The 21,959-nt window shown below is 36.0% G+C and overlaps 2 protein-coding genes across 6 annotated transcripts; both read left to right on the top strand.

Moving 5' to 3' along the window:
• The first annotated feature begins 168 nt into the window (after positions 1-168).
• LOC108983721 (regulator of nonsense transcripts UPF3-like) lies at positions 169-11,606 on the top strand. 3 transcript variants are annotated; one of them, XM_018955457.2, is made up of 13 exons: positions 169-555; positions 1,855-1,961; positions 2,254-2,349; positions 2,478-2,576; positions 2,745-2,824; positions 4,327-4,437; positions 6,045-6,192; positions 7,313-7,386; positions 8,997-9,447; positions 9,709-9,807; positions 9,929-10,047; positions 10,153-10,203; positions 10,887-11,606. In XM_018955457.2, the coding sequence occupies exons 1-12, from the start codon at positions 416-418 to the stop codon at positions 10,186-10,188; spliced, it is 1,560 nt and encodes a 519-aa protein (XP_018811002.2). In that variant the 5' UTR covers positions 169-415; the 3' UTR covers positions 10,189-10,203; positions 10,887-11,606. The 3 variants fall into 3 exon arrangements, with proteins under 3 accessions (XP_018811002.2, XP_018811004.2, XP_018811001.2); XM_018955459.2 differs by lacking the exon at positions 10,153-10,203 and having other exon boundaries at positions 9,709-9,753; XM_018955456.2 differs by lacking the exon at positions 10,153-10,203.
• Positions 11,607-12,679: 1,073 nt separating this feature from the next.
• On the top strand, positions 12,680-19,288 carry LOC108983724 (prolycopene isomerase 2, chloroplastic). Of its 3 annotated transcripts, none has more exons than XM_018955463.2 (9): positions 12,680-12,997; positions 13,364-13,578; positions 14,012-14,122; positions 15,198-15,251; positions 15,542-15,829; positions 16,533-16,724; positions 16,793-16,951; positions 17,643-17,879; positions 18,575-19,288. In XM_018955463.2, the coding sequence occupies exons 1-9, from the start codon at positions 12,832-12,834 to the stop codon at positions 18,887-18,889; spliced, it is 1,737 nt and encodes a 578-aa protein (XP_018811008.1). In that variant the 5' UTR covers positions 12,680-12,831; the 3' UTR covers positions 18,890-19,288. The 3 variants fall into 3 exon arrangements, with proteins under 3 accessions (XP_018811008.1, XP_018811007.1, XP_018811010.1); XM_018955462.2 differs by having other exon boundaries at positions 12,681-12,997; positions 13,355-13,578; positions 18,575-19,283; XM_018955465.2 differs by lacking the exon at positions 15,542-15,829 and having other exon boundaries at positions 12,682-12,997; positions 13,355-13,578; positions 18,575-19,282.
• Positions 19,289-21,959: the final 2,671 nt, after the last annotated feature.

The raw sequence follows: 21,959 nt of genomic DNA, 5'->3' as shown, positions 1-21,959 counted from the left end.
CTGATTATATAATTAATTGAAACTTAAAAAATAATTTTAAAAAACGAAAACAAGCTTCCAGCACAAGTTTCAACACCACCACAACCCGACCCGAGAAGAACAACCCAAGTGCGCGCGCGCACACGCTTGAGTTTATATGGTTAACGTCTGTAAGCGCAAAAATGAAAAAACCCAACCACGTTTCTTCACTCTGGAAACACTCTTTTTTCATTACTCTCTCTCGCATGGCGTTTGGGAAAGAAATTGAGGAGTAGGGCACGGAATAGGCCTCGATTCTTGCGGTGAAGATGTAATCCAAGGAAGAATTTCTCTGTTCCGAAGCTATTTCAAGCGTACAGTTCGTAAAAGTTCGACTACATTTTTCTCTAGGGTTTTTTTTTTTCCTTTTTCCCTTCTGTGTTTGGTTGGGTGTGAAATGAAGGGCTTGTCAGATCGGACGAAGGTGGTTCTGCGGCACCTGCCTCCGGCGATTTCTCAGGCCACGCTGATGGACCAAATCGACGCCGCCTTCGCTGGTCGCTACCACTGGGTCGCTTTCCGTCCAGGGAAATCGAGGTTAGGGTTTGTTCTCTTTTTTTCTCAATTATGCTTTGGGTGAAATTTATATGTTCTGTATTTTTTTTTTGTCAATGAATTTGCTTTGAGACACTTCAGTTTCGGAAAATACGTCCAATTGGTAATGGGAATGCGCGCGGGTGTAGGTATATGCGTATCATGTCAGTTAACAACGCTCTCAATTTTCTTAGTTGTCCACTTTCTGATCTTTGGGTTTTTGATAGTTTTTGGACCATTGAATCTAATGTACGAGTAATTGCTTGATTTTCTGTGAATTGGTGAGATATGTATGCTTTTCTAGGGTTTATATGCCTGGGAATAAGTAGGATAGACTTTAAATTTTTCATTGATTGTACACTTTGGGGGCCATTAAGCTCGGGTTTATGGAGTATGAATCTGTGGCTTGAATGGGTTTTGAAATCTTTTTGGATTGAGTAAGCTTCGCATTTTTTCATACTTAATGGTTCTTTGAAACTGAGTAGGCTTAATATATTTCACGCACAAGACATGCAAATATGCATGTGGAAAATTATCTATAGGTCTGTTTTAAGTCTTGGGAAAAATGAGTAAATTAGCTGAATAGCTGCTGAGCTGGGTGGTATCAAGAGGTGGACTGAATGGAAGCAAATAATGAATGATTACTTTTGCTAGAATTATAAAAAAAAAAACTTACACCATCACCATAGGGCCTATTTATTTGTTTTTTTTAATATCAGTCATTGATCCAATTTTTATTGGATCATTGATAATTATCTAGTTATAGGTTCATGGTTAACAAATACTCAGATTCATGTTACTTGGAAGCATGAGGATGGTTATGCACCTTGCTACTTCATATGGATACGGGGTACTAGAACCCTTTTATGCTACTTAAGGTTTTCTTTCCACTTCAAGATACTTTAAAAGGACAAATTAGTCTCCATTTGGTGTTGCTGGATGAAAATAGATCCATTTGTGGAGATGATAGTGCCTTCTGGAAATGTTTCCGGGAGACAAAGGAAACTAGCTGCATGAAAATTGCCTACTGGACAGAGGGCTGTTAGCCCAGTTAATATATCATTGGTTCTTTCCGAAACACTTTGTTTTAGGTGGATCAGCTCCATCTTTTTTACAAGTAATGAAGGTTTTATGGATGAATAATGATAAGCATGGTCCATGTACACAAGAAGTATATGGATCAACTTTGCTTTTAAATTCATATATTAATACGGGTTTCTGTGGTCTAGTTTTTATGATTTAGTCAAGTCATTTGCTGCGCACCTTCTCATATTTTTATTGTTTTTTTAAACGGTTTTGCAGCATGAAGCATCAATTCTATACTAGAGCCTATATTGACTTCAAGAAACCTGAGGATGTTATTGAGTTTGCTGAGTTCTTTGATGGGCATTTGTTTGTTAGTGAGAAGGGTAAATCTTTGCTCATATCTTTTGAAGAGATTGATTGGCACATCAATCTTGTTGCCAGTGTTTCTGTGATTATCTTTTTATTCAATCCACAGTTTTGATTCAGATGGGTAATGAAGCCCTTTCTCTTCAGTTAGTAACAGCTTAGAAAATTATCGAGCTGCTGGGTGTCTTTTTGGAAAATAGATTTGGGGCTCCTCATGTCTATCTTTCTGTTTTATCCTTGTTTGAATAAGGAATTGCAGGATATAATATTGACACAAAGTTTTAACTAGACTGTCCCTTGCTTTTTCAGGCACTCAGTTTAAAACTATTGTTGAGTATGCTCCTTCTCAACGTGTTCCAAAACAGTGGTCTAAAAAAGATGGTCGTGAAGGAACAATATTAAAAGGTAATTGACAAAAAAAAAAATAACTGGAAATTTAAGGAGTATTTTCAAATGCGATCATTAACCTGTGACTTTTGTATGCAATCACTTGCTTTTTCATAAATACAAGTATTTCATTGATAAACATCTAGATCCCGAGTATCTGGAGTTTCTTGAATATCTTGCAAAGCCTGTCGAGAATCTTCCGAGTGCAGAGATACAATTGGAGAGAAGGGAAGCAGAAAGAGGTGGTAAGTCATAAAGATTTCATATTGTAGAGCGTGCTGTTGAAAATAGTAAGATAAAAGGTTAAAGAATACGGTAATACAAGTAGAATGAGAGAATTATCTTGCGCTGCTTGGGAGTTTCTAAGGATAAAGTGTGTCTTATAATGATTTCTGTTCACTATGATCTTGCAGGTGCTGCAAAAGAGGCTCTTGTGGTTACACCATTGATGGACTTTGTTCGTCAGAAAAGAGCTGCCAAGGGTGGTTCTCGGGTATCTTTCTAATTCACGAGTTTGTGAGGACAGATTTGTTTAAGAAATCTCGTTAAATAGATTTTATTCCATGTCCTATTATATTTAATTGGGTTGCAGAATTGATTTCTAGAGTTTCTGGTTATGAATAGCTGGAGTTATTGTCGTGCTTTATGTGCTATACATGCTTCAAGATTTACTTGGATACTCCTGTTTCATGGTTATATAGTAGTTTTCATTGCATAAAACATGATGCATTTCAAGTGGAGTGTTGGGAGTTCGAAATTTGAGGATCTTTAATAAGGCACTTCTTGGGAAATAGTTATGGCGGTACCGTCTTTGTGGAAGGCTATTATTGAGTATGGGATGGGAGCTCGTGTGTGTGTGTGTTGGGGGGGGGGGGGGGTTCTAATGAAGTGAGGGGTGCGCATTGTGTAGGTTTGTGGAAGAATATTGGAAATGAATGTGAGCTATTTGCTTGTTTTATTAGCTTCACAATTGAAGAGGGATCTAGGATCATATTCTGGCATGATACTGGGTGTGGTAATTCTGCCCTCAAGATTGTTTTTCCTTCTCTTTTCCGAATGGATCTTGATCAAGAGGCATCAGTGTCAGATCTTTTGGACAGCTCTAGTGGATCCTCATAGTGGAATGTTTGTTTTCTTAGAGCTGGCCATGATTGGGAAATTGGAGTTATTTCTTAATTTTTCATTTTGTTGTATGCTTCGAACATTGGTAGCATTGAGGAAGACATGATGCTTTGGATGAATACCGGGAATAGGAAGTTCACTGTATGATCTTTGTAAAAGGCTTTGTCATGTCAAAATCATATTTTTCCCTGGAAGTGCATGTGGAGAAGTAAGGTGCCGCCTAAAATTGCTTCTTTGATTGGACTGCATCTTTTGGGAAAATATTGACTATGGACAACTTGAGAAAGCGTGGACTCATTGTAATGGATTGGTACTACATGTCTAAAAAGAGTGGTGAATCTGCGAATCATCTTTTACTTCACTGTGAGCTGGCAATGATGTTATGGGCTAAGATCTTTAACTGGACCGGACTTGCATGGGTGATGCCTAAGAGGGTGGTGGACTTGTTTGCTAGTTGGAAAAGGCTTCGGGGCTATTCCCAAATTGCTTATGTATGGAGAATGACTCCTTTATGTCTCTTCTAGTGTATTTGGCTTGAAAGGAATGGCCTGAGCTTTGAAGATAGGGAATGTTTTCTGGATGAGCTTAAATTGTCTTCCTCCATACTTTATTTTCCCTGGGCTTCTGCTAGTGTTTTTAACGGAGCCATCTTACATGACTTTTTTGTATCACTTTCTAGCTCCTAACTTGTAACTAGGTGTTCTTTGTTGCACACTTCATGTTTACTTGGGCTATGCCTATTTACTTGTTTCGATAAAATTTTATTTTACTTATATATAAAAAAAGAACATTATTCGTCTTCCATTATAGTGTGTATTATACTCAAAGATCCATTTATCATTGAATCCTGAGTTCTTATCCATCTAATGACAGCGATCACTATCTAATGGGAAACTGAGTAGAAGAGCTGTCGGATCATCAACCAGAAATCGTGGTGCCTCGTCGAAGCGAGGTTCTGAGAGGAGAAGGATATCCTCCGCTATGGTACACATCTTTCTTTAAACGTTTGTATGCTGCCTAAAGCATGCAGCAACATGCCACAATTTTTTAAATGGTGTTTAACCTCACCAAGGTATGATTCTTCAGACTAACCCTTGAAAGTATACCTCTAGTATACAACCTGACCTCCCATAACTGTTTATTAGATAATTAAGGGCTACTTTTAGTGCAGAATCAAACCCAAGATGTTTGGGTTTACGTCTCATTTTAGGTCTGCCCTTTGATCACTAAGCTGCACCATAATGGGTATACTGCAATTTTAGAAACATAAATTTAAGTATGTTCCTGTCAAGATCAATGCTATTGATAGAACAATTATTCCTTGCTCCAAATTGTCTGAATTATACGTACTGGAACTGCACCCAAAATAACTTTTCTGATTTAATAATTACGGATATAAGAATCTGTTAAAACCTACACGTATTACATCCATTGTACTGATAGTCCGTCACAGTGTCACTACACCATTATAAGTACAAACATAAAAGTTAGTTACCAAAAAAAAAAAAAGTACAAACATTAAAGTTCCCACTTTGGGTTTGTCTAATAAAATTTCTATCATTTCCTGTGCCAGAAGCTGGTTTGACATCTAGATAGGGAGTGCACAATGACGGAAACAATGCTTTGGTTTTCAGCCATTGTACTTGATGGAAACAATGCTCATGACTTTTTGTCTTTAATTTAGAATGTATTTATGTGTTCTTTTGTATACTTCCTATGTACATGGGCTATGCCTATTTCATTCATATCAATATAATTTATTTCTTACGTATCAAAAAAAAAAAATGGTCATATTTATATTTTCTGTGTGATTCGTGTGTATAGGCCTGTTGAAACATTAGAAGGATACTATGACATGTTGCACATACAACCTTTTTTACAGCTCTTTATACAACCATGTTTTAAATTGAGGGTATATCTGTAAAATGATGTTACTTTTATTAGTTATTTTACAAAAATACCCCTCATTTAAAACAAGATTGTGTAAAGCGTTGTGGTGTATTTTGGGTTGGGGTGGGATTTTTGGGTAGAGTTTTAGTTCAACAGGAAGTAAGGGGTTGGGGTCGGGCTTGGTGTATTTTGGGTTGTTTTTCACGGGCTATTGGGTTATTAGGGGTTTTTCTATTATGGGCAAGGTGTTCTCTTGTATACATTCAGTGTACTTGGTTACTCCTTTTGATATATAAATATAATATTTTTACTTATAAAAAAAAAAAAAGAAGCATTGTATGTGTATCATTTTCCATACAGATGTTAATTTTGGTTTGTAGATCCAAAATCTGAATGATGAATTAAAGATTTTTTTTTATTACTGACCTTATTAGTAGGCCCAAGGCTGACTAGAGAGAGAAAGAACATAGATTTAAATAGAACATTTACGTGATTTTCCTGCTCCTGAAGCTTCTTATGTTAAGCATGGTTTTTGGATTACATTGTCGTACTTGTAGGGAATATGGATTGAGGTATATGCTATATAGTATTTGTTTTCCATCTTTGTTTGTGTTTGAGCATCTAGACATCCAGACTTGATTTCAAAGCAAGATGTTGGAAATTTAGGAGTTTATTAATACTATTTCCTCCCTGATGGGCAGTATGTTTTGAGGGACACTGTAAAGAACATGAGTGGCAAAGACAAGTCAATGCACCTTCTGGTTCCAAAGAGAGATGATGAGCGGCTTTCTCATAAGTCTGTTACTGTTGTTCCTGCTGCTAGGACTGAAGTATTGGCAGAGGAAAGTGGTATGGTTGGGAAATGGAATAATTAAGTGTTCAGTGATGATTTGATCCTTTTTTTTTTTTTTCCTGTCTTCTTTTAATGATATCTTGAGAAAAACATGTGCAGTTGCTGCGGGATTGCATGAAAATTTTGGATGTCTTTTGCCTTGCATTAGCCATTTTTTCTTTTCTCACTTCCATTTTTTCAGACTTGTTACGTTTGCAGTATTTAAATTTTCTCAAATGGGTTTAGCTCTTATGATGAGCTGAATTTTTTTTACACAAGGAAGAATGGTTTCTGGTAGTTCAAAGAGTTGTGTGGATGGGTTTGGTTCTTTTTTGTACATTTTCTGGTTTTAGAAACAAAGGAGTTGGAAGTTTTGTAGCAAGACTTAAAAAAAGAAACTATCTAAAAAACTTAGATAGTTTTTTCTCCAGTTTAATGCATTTATGTTGGCATTGTTTGAATCTATATCTTAGAGGTCGTCATGTGCTTGATTCCGTTTTCACTTTGATATATTTACCTTGCTCAGTTCTTATTAACATCACCTTCAAGTTTTTACTACCTACTGTGGGAACACTTGTTTTTTTTTTTTTTTTATAAGTAAAATAAGTCTTTATTCATCCAATCAACTGACAATTACGAATCAATATGCCCTATTTAAGTAGGAGCATTAGAAACTAAAAACTCATGGAGATCCATGCCATTAAAATAACACTTGTTTGTTAGACCACTTATTTTATCAACATGCCTACATATCATACCCTTCTTTTGCCAAAATGGATAGGGTTCCAGGTGAAAAAGGATTTATATATCCAAAACAAGTGGGTTGCACGTGTGTCTATTTATCTTTACCATTTATGTCTCTGATTTTGTGTGCTTGTTCTTTATTTATAAAAAAAAAAAAAACAAAATTTGTGTGCTTGTTCCTTGCAGTATCCTTGATTAAGATATATGTTCACATTGTCCAGTTTGGGGTTTATGGTACTGGAATATTCAGTGCAATACACAAGTTAATTTCTTTTAGATTGTTTCTTTTTGGATCAATTCATCTTTTTTGTGAATAGTTATTTCTTTCTCTGGGCATGTTAATATTATATCTATACTTCTAGGAGCTTGTTCACCTCTAATATAATTTTTCAGGAATTTCTGGAACTAACGAATCTGGGAAAAAGAAATTCCTGCTTCTGAAAGGGAAAGAGAGAGAGATTTTTCATGTAAGTTTTTTCAGTTCTTACCAACATATGTTACTTGGGGCACTTTTCAAAGCATATATATAATGTATGGTGTTGCTTTGTATGGATAAAATTTGTTTTCTTGTTCTGATGTGGATCATTTGAAAATGCATAGCAGAAAAAAAAGCAAATAATCACGGATTAATATACCCATTTACCCATCAACGTTCTAAGTTATTATGTTTTAAATGGACAGTGGCAATCTATACAATGGTCACATTTCTCCTGCTTACACTACTTGGAAAAAAAAAAAGTCCTGCTTAGACTGGAGCATGTGCTCAACTTGGACAGCTTGCCACCAGTGAGACAGTTTATGCTTCTTTATTTTTTGGGTGTGATTCTGATTATAGTCTGTCACTTTTCTAATGTTGGACACATTTCAAAGGCTTACTTGAACACTGGAGCTGTTCCATCTCCAAAAGTCGTTCTTCCTTATTGTGAATTGCAGTGTGAGCTCTGATCGATTATTTGCCTTCAGCATATTATCAAAGAAGGATATGTGTCTGTCCAATTAACTTGCTAGGCCTTATCGAATACCTTCTACATTCCCCAAGTAATGACTTTGGATGGTCCCACATTGTATTTGACTGTCCACTTGACTATGGAACCATTTGCCTTTCCACTGTATCTCTGATTAATAACCCAACATGATGTTACCATCTCCAGCTCTTAGCTTTCAGGATTTCCTAACCCTGTTTCCTTTTGATAGTTGGTGGATTATTTATATGTCCTTTGCATTATGTATCATCCCTTTTAGTCATTAATAAAATCCCTATCTTACTGATCAAAAAAGCTTTGGATGTTTAGTTTTGTGATTGTAACCCCAAGGGGTTGGCCCAAGTGGTGAAGGCCTTGGCCTTGGGGTATCACTCCCTTCAAGGTCCAAAGTTCAACACCTCATGGGTGCAAACAATCCTTTGGGGCCACACCTCCTGGTGCAAAGTCAGCGATTTAACCAGTTCCGTGCAGGGAAACGTCCGAGGGTGTGGTGCACGGGACGGGGGTTTACTCTACAAGGGTGGATCCGAAGGGCCCTGCCTTGAAGAGGTTCCCCGACATAAAAAAAAAAGTTGTGATTGTCCTATTTGTGACGGATTAAATAATCTAATTCTATTTGAAATACTTTCAAAATCCAGAGTTCTGTGCATCGGCTATCACATCAAATAACCTATTTTCCTTAAATAACTGCAGCACTGAACACAATTTGTTCTCATGTGTTGTGGCAGTGTAAATTGAGTTCCAAGTTTTATTCAGACAATGCCATTAATAATTGGTGTGTAAGGAGGGTTTTTTTAGGTGCATTCTTCACTCTTTAAGTATTTCTTCTCTTCAACCTTACCTTACTATGCATCGGCAATTTATTTATGCATCAGCAAGTTCTTTGCTTCATTTATGCATCGGCAATATTCCAAAAACCAGATTTTTTGTGATTCTGTGTGTGCTGATTACTTATTTGCCTCTTTGCAATTTCTAATAAGATTTGTCTCACTGCAGTGTGGTTTTCCCCATAATTTTGTTTTACAGGTAGAAATGTGGCTTTTTAGTTGAAGGGCTGCACAATGTTAAAATACTGTATTATACTCCTTTTGCAGGTGTCTGGCAGCTTGTCAAAGGGTATAACATCTTCAGTTGGAAACACAATCAGTTCAGCTGCTCTCAAGCAGAACCAGCAACACCAAGGTAGTGAAAGGATAGTCAAAAGAATACTTTTAAACAAGGATTCACGTCAAAGTCAGTCTTTTGTGGGCCTGTCTGAGCAGCAAATCCAGGCTACAAATTTAGAAAAGGACAAGAGACCTCCCCGTCCACCACATGCACAATTGGTTTTGAAGGACCCAATTCCAGCTCCAGATGACAAGGTTGCTGGTAATAACTCGCATGGATTTTGTAGTGAGAAGCAGGAAAAACGTTCAAGAAATAAAGATAAGCCTGATCGTGGTGTATGGACTTCTCTTCGTCGTTCAGATGGATCTCATACTAGTGATGAGTCTTTATCATCTTCAATTTCTCAACTTTCGCAGTCACCTGTAGATTCTTTTGAAGGTGTGTGCCATTTTCATAATGTAATTCTTGGGTTAATAATAAGAGGACTTGGTAGTCATCAGTGGTAGCACTATTAATTTGTAATCGTCATTTTACCTTTCCATCAAAACACTTCAGTTAATGTGTACAAACAAATACACTGAAGAGGGAGGGATCTTCTTACTGCCGGAAGCCTGAAAGTTCTTGTGTGGCCTATTTTTTTTAAGAAAATTTTAATGGCAAGGAATGTATTTTATTATTCTTCTGTTTGTCATCTTTCAGGATCCCTGGGAGATACGCAAGTTGACATGGCAAATGCTAGGTGTGGTGAGGTTAAAAACCTTGGAACTGGACGTACTAGTCATTCTTCCATGGATAATGGTAGATTTTGGTTTGGAGAGCCCGTAACTTCAATATTGCTTCTGAATATGGATGCCCTTTGTCTGTGTTTGGCATATGTTTTGTTTTCTAGCCACAACTTCAATGTTTGTATTACATGCAGGCTCCCACAAACATTTTGGTCGCCGTGGGCCAGCACATGTTGTGAAGGATACTGATGGCTCATCAATTGTTGGTGAGGGGAAGCACTCGAGGAAAGGCACTGGATATGTTTCCCATGAGGTGATTGGGCTTGAAACTTTGGATGGCTAATTTTGCTCATACTTTTTCTGTGTTTTCGATCATCATGTGCTAATTAGTTAAAGGTATTTTTCAATGAATCTGCAGAAACAAGTTTGGGTTCAAAAATCAAGTTCTGGTTGATTTTGTATCGAAAAGGTTTTGTGAATATCTTCTCCTTCACTTTTTTTTCATTTATTTATTTTAAGATCAATATCTGCCTTTTAACTTTTATATATGGATTGACCAAAATAGATTTAAAATTATAGTTTGATAGGCCCTGGTGCGTCTAAACCAGCATCACATCCATGAATTCATACAGAACCTCGAATTTTAAGTATCTTGCAATTTTTCTGCACTCCTACAAACCTGCCCTAATTTTCACTTACAAACTTGCCCTAGTCTATAATTTTGATTGACCCTTTGCTGTTGGAAGGTTAGTATGTTGGATTTAAAATAAAGGCAAGAAGAGATTTGCATCTTATCACTTGTCATTCATTTTTAAATATGCTGAAGAAGTTATATAGTCTCATATTTGACAGAAAATGTTGTTTAGTGCGAAACGTGCAAATGCCCTGTTATATTCTTTGTTACTGTAGGTTCTTCATGGAGTCCGTATCATTTTGACTCTGATGAAAGAAAATATTCTTTTTTGGGTACTTAAGAGAGATGAACAGTGAAGAGGGAAAAGCTCTTGGATGAAAATTGCCCACGTTAAATGCACTTTTAAGTAGTGTATCCCTTGGGCCTTGGCATGTTTACTATTTGTCACGATTGCCTTGAGCAGGCTTTTGTTTAGATTGTCGATTTTTATTATTGTTACCTATTTCATTACTGGGCAGTTTAAATGCTTGGTCACACAATTTTGGAACCTGCATTTGCTTGTGGCTGGAAGCTGTCTCCTCTTACTATACAGATGATCGGGTGTATATGAAGTCTCAGTAACAGCAATGATTCCTTTCGAGAAATCCCTAGGGGAAGGTACAGTTATCTGAATGATGCAGATACCGACATAATTAAAATTCGGTTGGTTGAAGATCCTGATTTTACTTGGGCAAAGCGGCAGCTCGGAATAGGAGAAAAGAAAGCATTAGATGGCATTGTTATGATTGTATTATTACACGGTTTTCATGGCAGTGCTCCCCTTTGGGGTTCTGCTTTTGTTGGAGCTAGGAAGTCCTCATGTTTGCTTTTGACTCGACTACGCATCGGGTTATTGTGGTTTTATGGGATGTCTCCAATTGGTATAGATGTATATATAATCCCGGAGTGATGATCTGTAACTCCAGCTTTCGTATGGCTATCTATCAAAGCATCTTAATGTGTTTCACACATATATTTCATTGCTGCAACTGTTACACCGGATGCATGGTGGTTTTTTGAGCACGGCAATAATGCCGACAATGCAGAGGAGGTTTCAAAAGGCTTAACTTACCGAAGGTTTTGGATATGTCTTCTTGTTTGCACAATAGATCTGATACTGGAAATAAAGGGGACAAATGATTCTTGGACATTGTAGGCATGGGTATATAGAACTTCTTCAAACTTTTTTGAGTACGTTACTACATTGCACTTCCTCATTCTTCTTTGTTATGTCTTCACCACCCAAATAGCTTATTATTGATATTGTTAGTTTTTCATGACTTGTAATAATCAAGAGTTCGTTGTGAAGAACCGTGTTCTTTGAATTTTCAGGAAGGTGACACAGATTTGATCACCATTTGAAGGGTTTTCTTTAGGGCTGAAAACAGAACTAGTCGGTTCAGTTTCGGTCTGACTAGTTACTTATTTGCCCAAAACCGGCCGAACTGACTGACTAGGGGAGAGAGAACCGGTTGAACTGATTTCTATCGGCGGTTTGTGAGTCGATTTTGGGCCTTATATTCCTGTTCTTTGGTCACATCCAAACAAATAGAGCTACATCTCCAACACAAGATAACATTGATATAATTCACAAAACTAAGATTCAAAGTAAATATCAAAGAATAACGTTTGAGGACATATTCGAGAATATCTTCTTTGCTTTGCTTCACGCACGTACCGAGAGGGTGAGAAGGTTTGAGAGATGAGACACAAGGGAGGGAAAGGTGGCATCGGGGCAACGAGTTAAGTCTTACTAGGGGACAGCTGTGCAATCCTGGAGGGAGAATCGAGAGAGCTCTAAGAGATGAGAGAAAGAAATGATGTTGGAGAGTGGAGATTAAAGAAATGAATAAAATGGGAGGGGCTTGAGTTAGGGCTTGAGTCCTAATTCAAATCAAGTCTTACAATTTAAAATTGTAATATAGATGATATACTCTATACACTAAATTGAAAATAAAATAACTCATATTACTATAATATGAAAAAGTAAGAAAAATTATAGAAGAAGGGATCAGGAATGTATTTTGTTGGTTAAAAAACAAGATTATTATTTAATTAAAAAACAAAAGAAGCGTTGCCCTTGATCTGAATTCTTATAATCTCGGATCACAATCGATGACTCATATTTAAATGATTTTCTATTTACATGAAGTTACTTAAAACGAATTTGACCTTTAATTTTAAAACAATTCGGCCAGATGAAAAGAGGGGATAAAAATGTGTATGACGTGGCTAGTTTTGGAACTGCAGAAGTCACGTTAGCCGGGGAAACACAAAAACACAGAGGGAACCGACATATTGCTTGGTGGCAGTCTTCAACTTCAATCTTGACAATCTCTCTCTCTCTGTTTCTTTCAAATACACAATTTTTGGGGGCTTCTCACTTCACCTTTTTTCTCTTTTTTAGAACGTATAAGCAATCCCATGGCATTGGGTCGTGTTTTCCCAAGTTTTACTCAGTTTCACCATACTCTTTGCCCCAGTCTCCAGTCCTCAACGGTCAGAAAAACCTTTTTGGCGCGAAGCTCCAATGGTCAGGGGCCCTCTTCCAATGGCTCTGTCTCTGTCCAAAAGAAGAAAACCTTTCCAGGTACACTCTCTCTATAATTGTTCGTGTGGCTTTTAAGTTTGATGTGTTGGAAACTTGAGGCTTGTGTATGAATTAGTTGCTGAGATATTACACCCCTTGCAACCCATTTTTCCACTGCATGAACTGAACTACTTGCATCAAAATATACCAGATTGTTTTAATAAGCACACTTGATGTGATAATTTTGCTTCTATGACGTCCTAACTTATGGAAGCCGAGATGCAAGATTATTTTTTAATTTTCTTTTTCTTTTTTCGGCTGTCCCCTAGTAAGCGAAGTTTGTTCAAGGTTCTGGCATATTGGTTATCATATTTTATATTCTTCAAGATCTTAATAACATTTTGTTCTTGCGTTAAGGGAAGCCAGAGGCTGATGTTGTTATAATTGGGAGTGGTATTGGTGGGTTGTGTTGCGCCGGGCTCTTGGCAAGGTATGGCCAAAACGTTCTTGTATTGGAAAGTCATGATCTACCTGGGGGTGCTGCTCACTCGTTTGAAATAAAAGGCTACAAATTTGACTCTGGTCCATCTTTGTTCTCTGGTTTTCAGTCAAGAGGTCCACAGGCGAATCCTCTTGCACAAGTAATTTTTTATTTTCTCTATTTTATTATTATTATATGATAGTGTGACCTAAGCCTGTGGGTTTTGACAGTCAAGTATTGGTTTGAATGTTAGTTGGATTTCTTGCCACTGATTGCAGACATTTAGCCTCCTTAAGAATCAGCATTTACTCTAGAATAAGTCCCTGCAGAAGAAGAAAAACACTCAATTTTTAAAATTTCGAATCTAGCTAACAGTCACTCTGATGGGATACAATTGTAACTGATGAATGCTTCATAATTTATCATTTTCCTCTAATTGCAAAAGGTGTGCTATTCACTTCTCCATTTTGATCAAAATAGGTGCTTTTGAGCAGTAGTTTAAGGTAGATGATACTAAAATCTAACTCTCATGATTTCTATTTCATGATTGCATGTAAAATGAGTCTAATGACCATATTCTGCATGATTTTTAGGTTCTCGATGCATTGGGTGAATCACTACCATGTGCCAAATATGATTCATGGAAGGTCTACATACCTGAAGGTGAATTCTTGTCACGCATTGGCCCCACAGAATTCTTCAAGGTGAAATCCGGTTCTTGGATATGTTATATTCTGGGGTTCATTATTTGGTACTTGTCTAGTTGATCTGTTTATCGTTTTTAAGTCTAGGATATCTATAATATGCATGCATCCTCTATTTGATCGGAGAAAGAGAGAATAAACAAAAATGAAGCTTTGCATAAGCCTAGACTGGACCAAGACTCCATGCTGTCCTTTTTGGTTCATCACAAGATGCCACGCTGGCTTAAGGTTAAAGAAATTCAGAGTCCTAGTATTTTTTTTTTTTTCTAATTTTTTTATAAAGAAAAAAGGGTAGGAGGGGGAGCAGCAGGTGGTTTTCTTACCTAGTAGCACTCTACCCACTGGGAACTAGGTAGTCTGTTTAGAGAATCACCTTTCTCACTTTAGTCTGTTTAGATAGGTGGTCAGCCAGTAGAGTCATGTCTGGAGATGGCTGAGCACTTTGATTGCTTTATACAGCCATCCTTTTTCTTGTGCATTTCTCTTCTCCCATGAAAAAATGTTAGAGGAGAAGTTTTTAGAATTTATGATTCAATTTATCCAAGTTTATTAATTTTTGGCTATTAGGGTTATCTTTGCTCGGCCTATCATATGGTGGGTCCTTTTTAATGTTAAATTGAATCATTCAATGTTTTGGTTTTGAGGAAGTTAGGAAGTAACATCATGGTTGAAGATTCTTCTTCAACTATGTTTTTTGAGTTCTTTGATATCAAATCAATGCAATGGTGAACTCGTTTTGAGATCCACTCCTGTCATATAAGAATTTGAGAAATCAGTATTAACTTGAAATTTTCAATGACAGACAAATTATTAAATTAATTTGTCAAAGAATTATCATGTGTTTGATGCCTTGTAACTTCTTCCAGGAAACAAATTCTCTTAACCATGATAATTCACAGGTGCTTGGAATAATCAAGAATATTTACTAGCTAACCTTAAATCAATAATCACGCATGTTGGTAGGCTTTTTGACATCTCAATTGGGCCAGAATGGACTATTTTTTCGATCATGTAGTTGTAAGTTATTATAGGACTTTACTCAGTGAGCTTTTGTTTTGTTTTGATTTTCTTTCAGGATCTTGAGAAGTATGCAAGTCCAGATGCAGTTCGGGAATGGCAAAAACTTCTTGTGTGTATCATTAGTTACTATTATTATTATTATTTTGGTTATATTTTCGAAGATATGTGTTATCATTCTGATTTTTATTTCCAAAATTGATAAAGAAGTTACCCTATTTTATCCCATTTTGTGATTGAGGAGCTTGACGACATTTTTATGTATAATGCTTGTTGAAAAAAAATGAAATAAAAAAGACCCTATTTTCCTTACATCACATGTGATGTTGACATTTCCTTGTTTCCACGGTTTCCTCTATTGTGTAATCATCTCTCATATGGAAAAATGCATTTTGCCTCCAGGATGCAGTTCTTCCATTGTCTGCTGCAGCAATGGCTCTGCCTCCTCTATCTATCAGAGGCGATTTTGGAGTTCTTTCTACTGCTGCAGTTAGATATGCCCCTTCTCTCTTTAAATCTTTTGCACAAATGGGACCCCAGGGAGCCCTTGGTGCTACAAAGCTTCTCAGACCTTTCTCAGAAATTATTGATTCATTGGAACTAAAAGACCCTTTTATTCGGAATTGGGTGGACCTATTGTCTTTCTTGCTTGCTGGGGTGAAAACTAATGGTATACTCTCAGCAGAGATGGTAACTATCATGTATTAAGTCTTACGGACATCCTTTCAGATTTTTCTTGGCACATACTTTCCTATATGCTTGTTTTAAATTATGTACTTGATATGCAACCAGTGATAAGTGAAAATAAGCAAAATAACAATATAAATAGTGCCAATAAATTACCTGATGATTTATAGTTTTTACCGTTTTGTGGTACAGCTAAAGTCTGAACATATGTCGCATTATTGTACTGGTACTGCAGTCTCTAAAGCTGTATAATCTGTAATATTCACATGGACAAGGAAAGTTAACCATTTGGAGGACAATCTGCGCTAGCCTAGTTAAAACTGTTTTTATTTAAAAGTATAATGTGTCATGAGAAAAATTTTGCATACTCTTTTTTTTTAATCATAATCAGGAAGATGATGTGTTCATTATAGCTTTGCTTATTCCATGATTATAATTTCATTATTAGCAGCCAAGACAACAAGCCTATGAGGTTGGAGATTAGCAGTTATGTAATTTCATGATTGGCAGTCGATTGAAAAATCCATGAAAATTTTGGTGTCAAAAAGTATAAATATACATCAAATTCTCCATCTTGCAATGCGATTATGCGATACTCTGTCATGTAATAATATATGGGTACTTCAATTCAAATTCAGTCATATGCTTTTTTCTTGTTAAACTTCTTTTTATGGATAACTTGATAATTTGTCTCCAATTTTTTCAGGTTTACATGTTTGCAGAATGGTACAAGCCGGGTTGCTGTCTCGAGTACCCCCTTCATGGAAGTGGGGCAATTGTTGACGCTCTTGTCCATGGAATGAAGAAGTTTGGTGGACGGCTTTCTCTTGGAAGTCATGTGGAGAAGATTGTCGTTGAAAATGGTTGTGCCACTGGAGTGAAGTTGAGAAGTGGACAAGTGAGTAACATGAAAGTTTATATGTACTTCTTATTTCGGTGGCTGAAGAAATTTTATGAATGCTGCAGTTTGTTCGAGCTAAAAAGGCTGTTGTGAGCAATGCAAGCATGTGGGACACCTTAAAGCTGTTACCTAAGGAAGTTGTTCCAAAGTCATACCTGGACAGGATCAACATGACCCCGCAATGTGAATCATTCATGCATCTCCATTTGGGATTTGCCTCGGAGGTGAATAGTGCCAAACTTATAGAATAATGTCTTCATGGATTTATATTGTGCCTTCTTGCGTTTGCCTGGTGCAGTCGTTCTTCCTTCTTTGTGCATGGCTATACATTAGCTGACTTTCTCTAATCTTGTCTGAGATCAGTGCTACTTAATTCGATTTTACTAGTTACGATCCCAGCTCGCGTTTATTGTTCTTGCCTCTTTCTTTCAACAGTCTCATTTTCAGCTCTGATGAAGTAAATGTCATGTTATGATCACTGAGCAAAAGGCTATTTTTAGAAGCTATAAAATTACCCAACTTTCTCTATATTCTGTGGGTGGTCTTCTAAGTGTAATATTTTCTCTTTAATTTCTTAAAAGGTTTGATTTACTGGAATATGTATTATCAACATGGTTAAAACTCACCCTTGTGCTTCACTTTAATGACAACTCCTCAAAATTTTCTTACTTCCTATGAATAAAAAAAAAGAACCAATAGTTGTTTTCATATATCATGTTTCAAATTCGTTCTGGTAAGTGAAGTTATGATATAAATATAAATAGTTGTGCCGTTATTAAAGGATAAATATTCAACAAATGTGCTTTTCTCTTAATACCACAATTTCAGTAACCTTTAAACCAGATGCCACTGTACACTGCTTCAGATATCATCGTCCTCAAAATAATTGTGTTCAATGTATGTCTTATTGACCAGGGCATAAGCAAGGACTTGGGAATACATCATATAGTTGTAAATGATTGGGAGAGAGGGGTTGATGCCGATCAGAATGTTGTTTTGATATCTGTACCTAGTGTACTTAGTCCAGATCTAGCACCCCCTAGTAAACATGTATTACATGCCTATATGCCAGGAACCGAACCTTTTGGACTGTGGGAAGGACTTGATCGCAGAAGCACTGAATACAAAAATCTCAAAGCAGAACGATCAGAGGTATTGCCGTCAATTATGATATTAACTTGATAACTTATTGCTGAAAATTGGAAGAACATTAATGACTAGTGATTCAATTCACTTGTATGTTCTATTTGTTTTTTGAATATTAATGTTTAGATATTTATATACATGAAGAGGGAAAACTAATAACCAAGAACAAACAATCTATTGAGGTTTCTTAAAACCGTATTAAACTGAATAACTGAACCTTAACTCGTTTGAACAAACTTGACCAAATCCCAAGTTTATTGATCAAGTTGCAGAACCAAATCACTGATGCCTTGTGTCAAGTATCTAACTCTTATATCATGTGATGGACAAGAAAATAACAACTAGTCCACTTCACTGATGTCAAAAAGAGTCAAGTCAGCTTACTCCAAAAAAATAAATACATAAAGTAGAATAAGCAGCAGTAATATGAATAAAATCATTTTTTTTTTTTTATCTTAGCTTACTCAACACTTGAGGCAATGCAGTGTTGTCTAAAAAACGAATCTTATTTCCCTTCATATTTTTTTGGGTAAAAATCAACTAATTTTCCTGACGTTTTATCTGGTTTTTGAAGTGTCAAATCATTTTTGTGTCTTGACCTAGTCTCTATATCTCTACGTTGCTACTATTGTTCACGTTGACAATTGAACTGTCTGATTCAGTTATTGCAAAGCATTTCGTATGATTCAGTGATATGTCAGGTTATGTGGAGAGCTGTGGAGCGTGCACTTGGTGCTGGCTTCAGCCGTGAGAAGTGTGAGGTCAAGTTAGTCGGAACTCCATTGACGCATCAAAGGTTTCTTAGGAGGCATAGAGGAACATATGGCCCGGCCATACAAGCTGGTAAAGACTCCTTTCCTGGGCATTCAACTCCCATCCCGCAGTTTTATTGTTGTGGAGATTCTACTTTTCCCGGCATTGGAGTCCCTGCAGTTGCTGCTAGTGGTGCTATTGTGGCCAATTCACTAGTTTCTGTGTCTCAACACTCCCAACTTCTTGATGCCATTGGTATTTGAACGTATAGGTGAGGCCAACCCCCCCTCCCCCCAAACAAAAAAAAAAATCCCCATTACTTGGTTGTATCTTCGTTGATATATATACTCCCTGAGTGGTTAAATGGTTCTTGTTTCCCAGCATTTTCCTTCAAATTCTCTAATGTCCTAGATATTACACATACCAACTCGATGAGTTTGGATATGTTACGTGTGAAAACAGGAAATACCAAAAAGGAGATATATTTATAAGAATTTAGTGCTGCAACAAAAACAAAAGTGGAATCCCAGTAAACTTTGTTAGTTTAAAGCATTTTAGCGAACATATCTATCTTGAATCTTGATTGACGTGGTGAAGAGCCCATCCATGAAATGTGACCATTTGACATCTTGAAGAGGCATCGTTAACATGCAGCAACCTGGCATGGGCCTTTTTTTAGCTTTACCATCATCATTTGATGTAGCTTTGAGTTTGTTATCTCGTTTGTATTTTCCTTATTTTCTTCTTCTTTTTCCATGTTTATGCATCTCTATAGACTATATATATGAATTCGATCCTTTGCTTTTCTTTGCTTTGTGGACGGACCCCTATATACATATACTTGATAGATACTAGCCAACTAGTCCTTGTTTTGAAATTGATGAGCACTGGTTTTATTGATTAAGACCATTCAATTGGAGGACCACCTTATGGCCTCCAATTCCCATACCTTTCAAGCTTTTTGCAAACATCACCTTACGCACACCAACATCAACTTTTCTTTGGAAATTCAAAATAAATAGCAAATGAGACTGAGATTAATGAAAAATTAATGCTAATTTCTAATGGTACTAGTTCCTGAATTATATCCTATTATATAAGAGCAATATTACGTATAGTCTCTATTTAGAGATTGCAATATAAGTTTAGGTAATTTTATCTTTAAAATTTGTTAAAATTATAAAAATATTCATCTTAAAATTATTATTTTTTTATTTGATAAAAGACCTGTATATATAATTTCTAAGTGGGATTGCAAATGAAATTTTTCATCATATAAATTATCTAGGTTTGAGATATTTTACTATTTTCAAATTTTAAGATAAAATTTATTTTATAAGGAGAGTTATGTAAATGCATTGTTGTATGCATCCATTCAATTATTAGATGAACAACTTCATAATTAAATTATCTTTTAATATAGGGCAAATAATTCAGGCCCATTTCTTTATTTATTTAAGGGAGAAAAAAGGTCAACCAAATGCTATGGATTTGTCCCATTATTGAAGATGTTGACCCGTCTGTACTGAATCATGACATTTTAGATGGGACCCATAGGGTGGAAGTGGTTTTGTATCACATTATCCGCCACGTGTCGAATTTTGAGCATAAGAACTCATGCATGATTGTTTGTAATTGCTTAGTATGGGTCTATGGGATGATGACGTGAGGTCAGGAACTGCCTCAAATTTTTTATTTTTTTTTAATATAGCCAAGGTGACGCCACGTGGCTGTGACTGTTTTTCCAACCATTAAAAAAGACAAGACAGGACACAACAGAATAAAAATGTCACCAATCAATTGAACACTACACTCACCCTTATCTATTTTTATTTCTTTTTCATTTTAATAATATATGCTAAAATGTCTAGCCGAGTCGAATCAGTTTTTTACTTGTTAAATCCAGCATTCAAAATATTCGAGCTATAATTTTTTATTTTTTATTTAAATTTGATTCGATAAATTAAATTCTTAATTTAAATTTAAATTTAAATTTATCCTATAAATGAATTTGAATTGAGATGAGTTCAAAAGTTCAAATTATTTATTTTTTAAATAATATTTAATATTTAATAATTAATAAATTAAATAAATAAAATAAAAGATATAATATTGAATTTATACTATTAACAAAATTTTAAAAAAAATTTAAATAATTAATACCTAATTAGTTAATATTTATCCAAAATAAAAATATATTAGATGCTAATATATATTATTAATATATACATTTAATATGATAGTATATATCTATTTCATATATAGTTTCCACGTATCAGTATATTAAATTATTAAATTTTATTAACTAATTATTATACAAATTATAAAATATACCTATGAAGTATATTCACTATATAGATATAAGTAATTAGATTACATATTATATATTTAATTATAAAAGTGGTATGCTTATATTATTAACTAATACATATATATGTATTTGTGTGTTTGTATATATACATGGGTGTATGTATATATTTATTAATATATGAATAAGTTTTAATCTAATCGAGCTAACGAGTCGACTCAAACATAAACGAGTAGGGCTGTACAAAAAACCGATAAACCGACCTAGACCGACTCAGACCGGCCGCCGGAGCCCGGAACCGGCCAAAACCGATGAAGAACCGGTCGGCGTGCGGCAGAAAATAGTATAAACCGATATCGGCCGGTTCGGCGTCGGTTCGAACCTGGTTCAAACCGCTGAACCGGCCGATTAAAGAAATGTTATTTTTTTTTATATATTCTGTATTCAAAACGACGCCGTTCCACTTAAGTTTAAGTGAAACGGCGTCGTTTTAAGTCTGCAGTTGTGTTTTAACATAACTGAAACGACGCCGTTTGGTATTAAACTAAACGGCGTCGTTTTATTCTTAACGTATTAAAAAAAAATTAAGTAGAACGACGCCGTTTGGTTTAGACCAAACGGCGTTGTTTTGAAATTAGGTCGTCTTCTTCCTCGGGCGTCTTCTTCCCAGTGACGCATCGCAGTCTGTCATCCCTGCTCTCTCTCCTCTGCGACACTCTCTCTCTCTCTACTCTCTCAGACGAAACTCGTCGATGAACCGACCGTGAACCGCCAGAGAATTGCCGGTGTCGAGACGGCCGGTGTTTTTCTCCCCATCGATCGGTTTCGGCCGGTTTCCTCTCCCAAAAATAAACTATCGGTTGGCGTCGGTTTTACTCCAAAATCGCACCGATACAGTTGGTTTTCACCCCTATAAACGAGCATGCCTTAACTAGTTTTAGTCGAGTTGAGTTTAATTTTATTAGATATATGTTATTTATAAATCAAGTGGGTATTTGTTTTCACAAATAAATTTTTTTTTTTTT

The sequence above is a fragment of the Juglans regia genome, chromosome 16 (genome assembly GCF_001411555.2).
Source record: "Juglans regia cultivar Chandler chromosome 16, Walnut 2.0, whole genome shotgun sequence".
Taxonomy (NCBI): domain Eukaryota; kingdom Viridiplantae; phylum Streptophyta; class Magnoliopsida; order Fagales; family Juglandaceae; genus Juglans; species Juglans regia.
This window is presented reverse-complemented; position numbering and strand designations above follow the sequence as displayed.

Bases quoted from the DNA above. Each gene is read 5' to 3' on its own strand.
- LOC108983721 (XM_018955456.2), top strand. From the start codon at position 416: ATGAAGGGCTTGTCAGATCGGACGAAGGTGGTTCTGCGGCACCTGCCT. The intron at 9,448-9,708 runs GTGTGTGCCATT...GTCATCTTTCAG, and splicing joins ACCTGTAGATTCTTTTGAAG to GATCCCTGGGAGATACGCAA. The intron at 10,048-10,886 runs GTGATTGGGCTT...ATTACTGGGCAG, and splicing joins CTGGATATGTTTCCCATGAG to TTTAAATGCTTGGTCACACA.
- LOC108983724 (XM_018955462.2), top strand. From the start codon at position 12,832: ATGGCATTGGGTCGTGTTTTCCCAAGTTTTACTCAGTTTCACCATACT. The intron at 12,998-13,354 runs GTACACTCTCTC...TCTTGCGTTAAG, and splicing joins AAAGAAGAAAACCTTTCCAG to GGAAGCCAGAGGCTGATGTT. The intron at 15,252-15,541 runs GTGTGTATCATT...TTTTGCCTCCAG, and splicing joins GGGAATGGCAAAAACTTCTT to GATGCAGTTCTTCCATTGTC.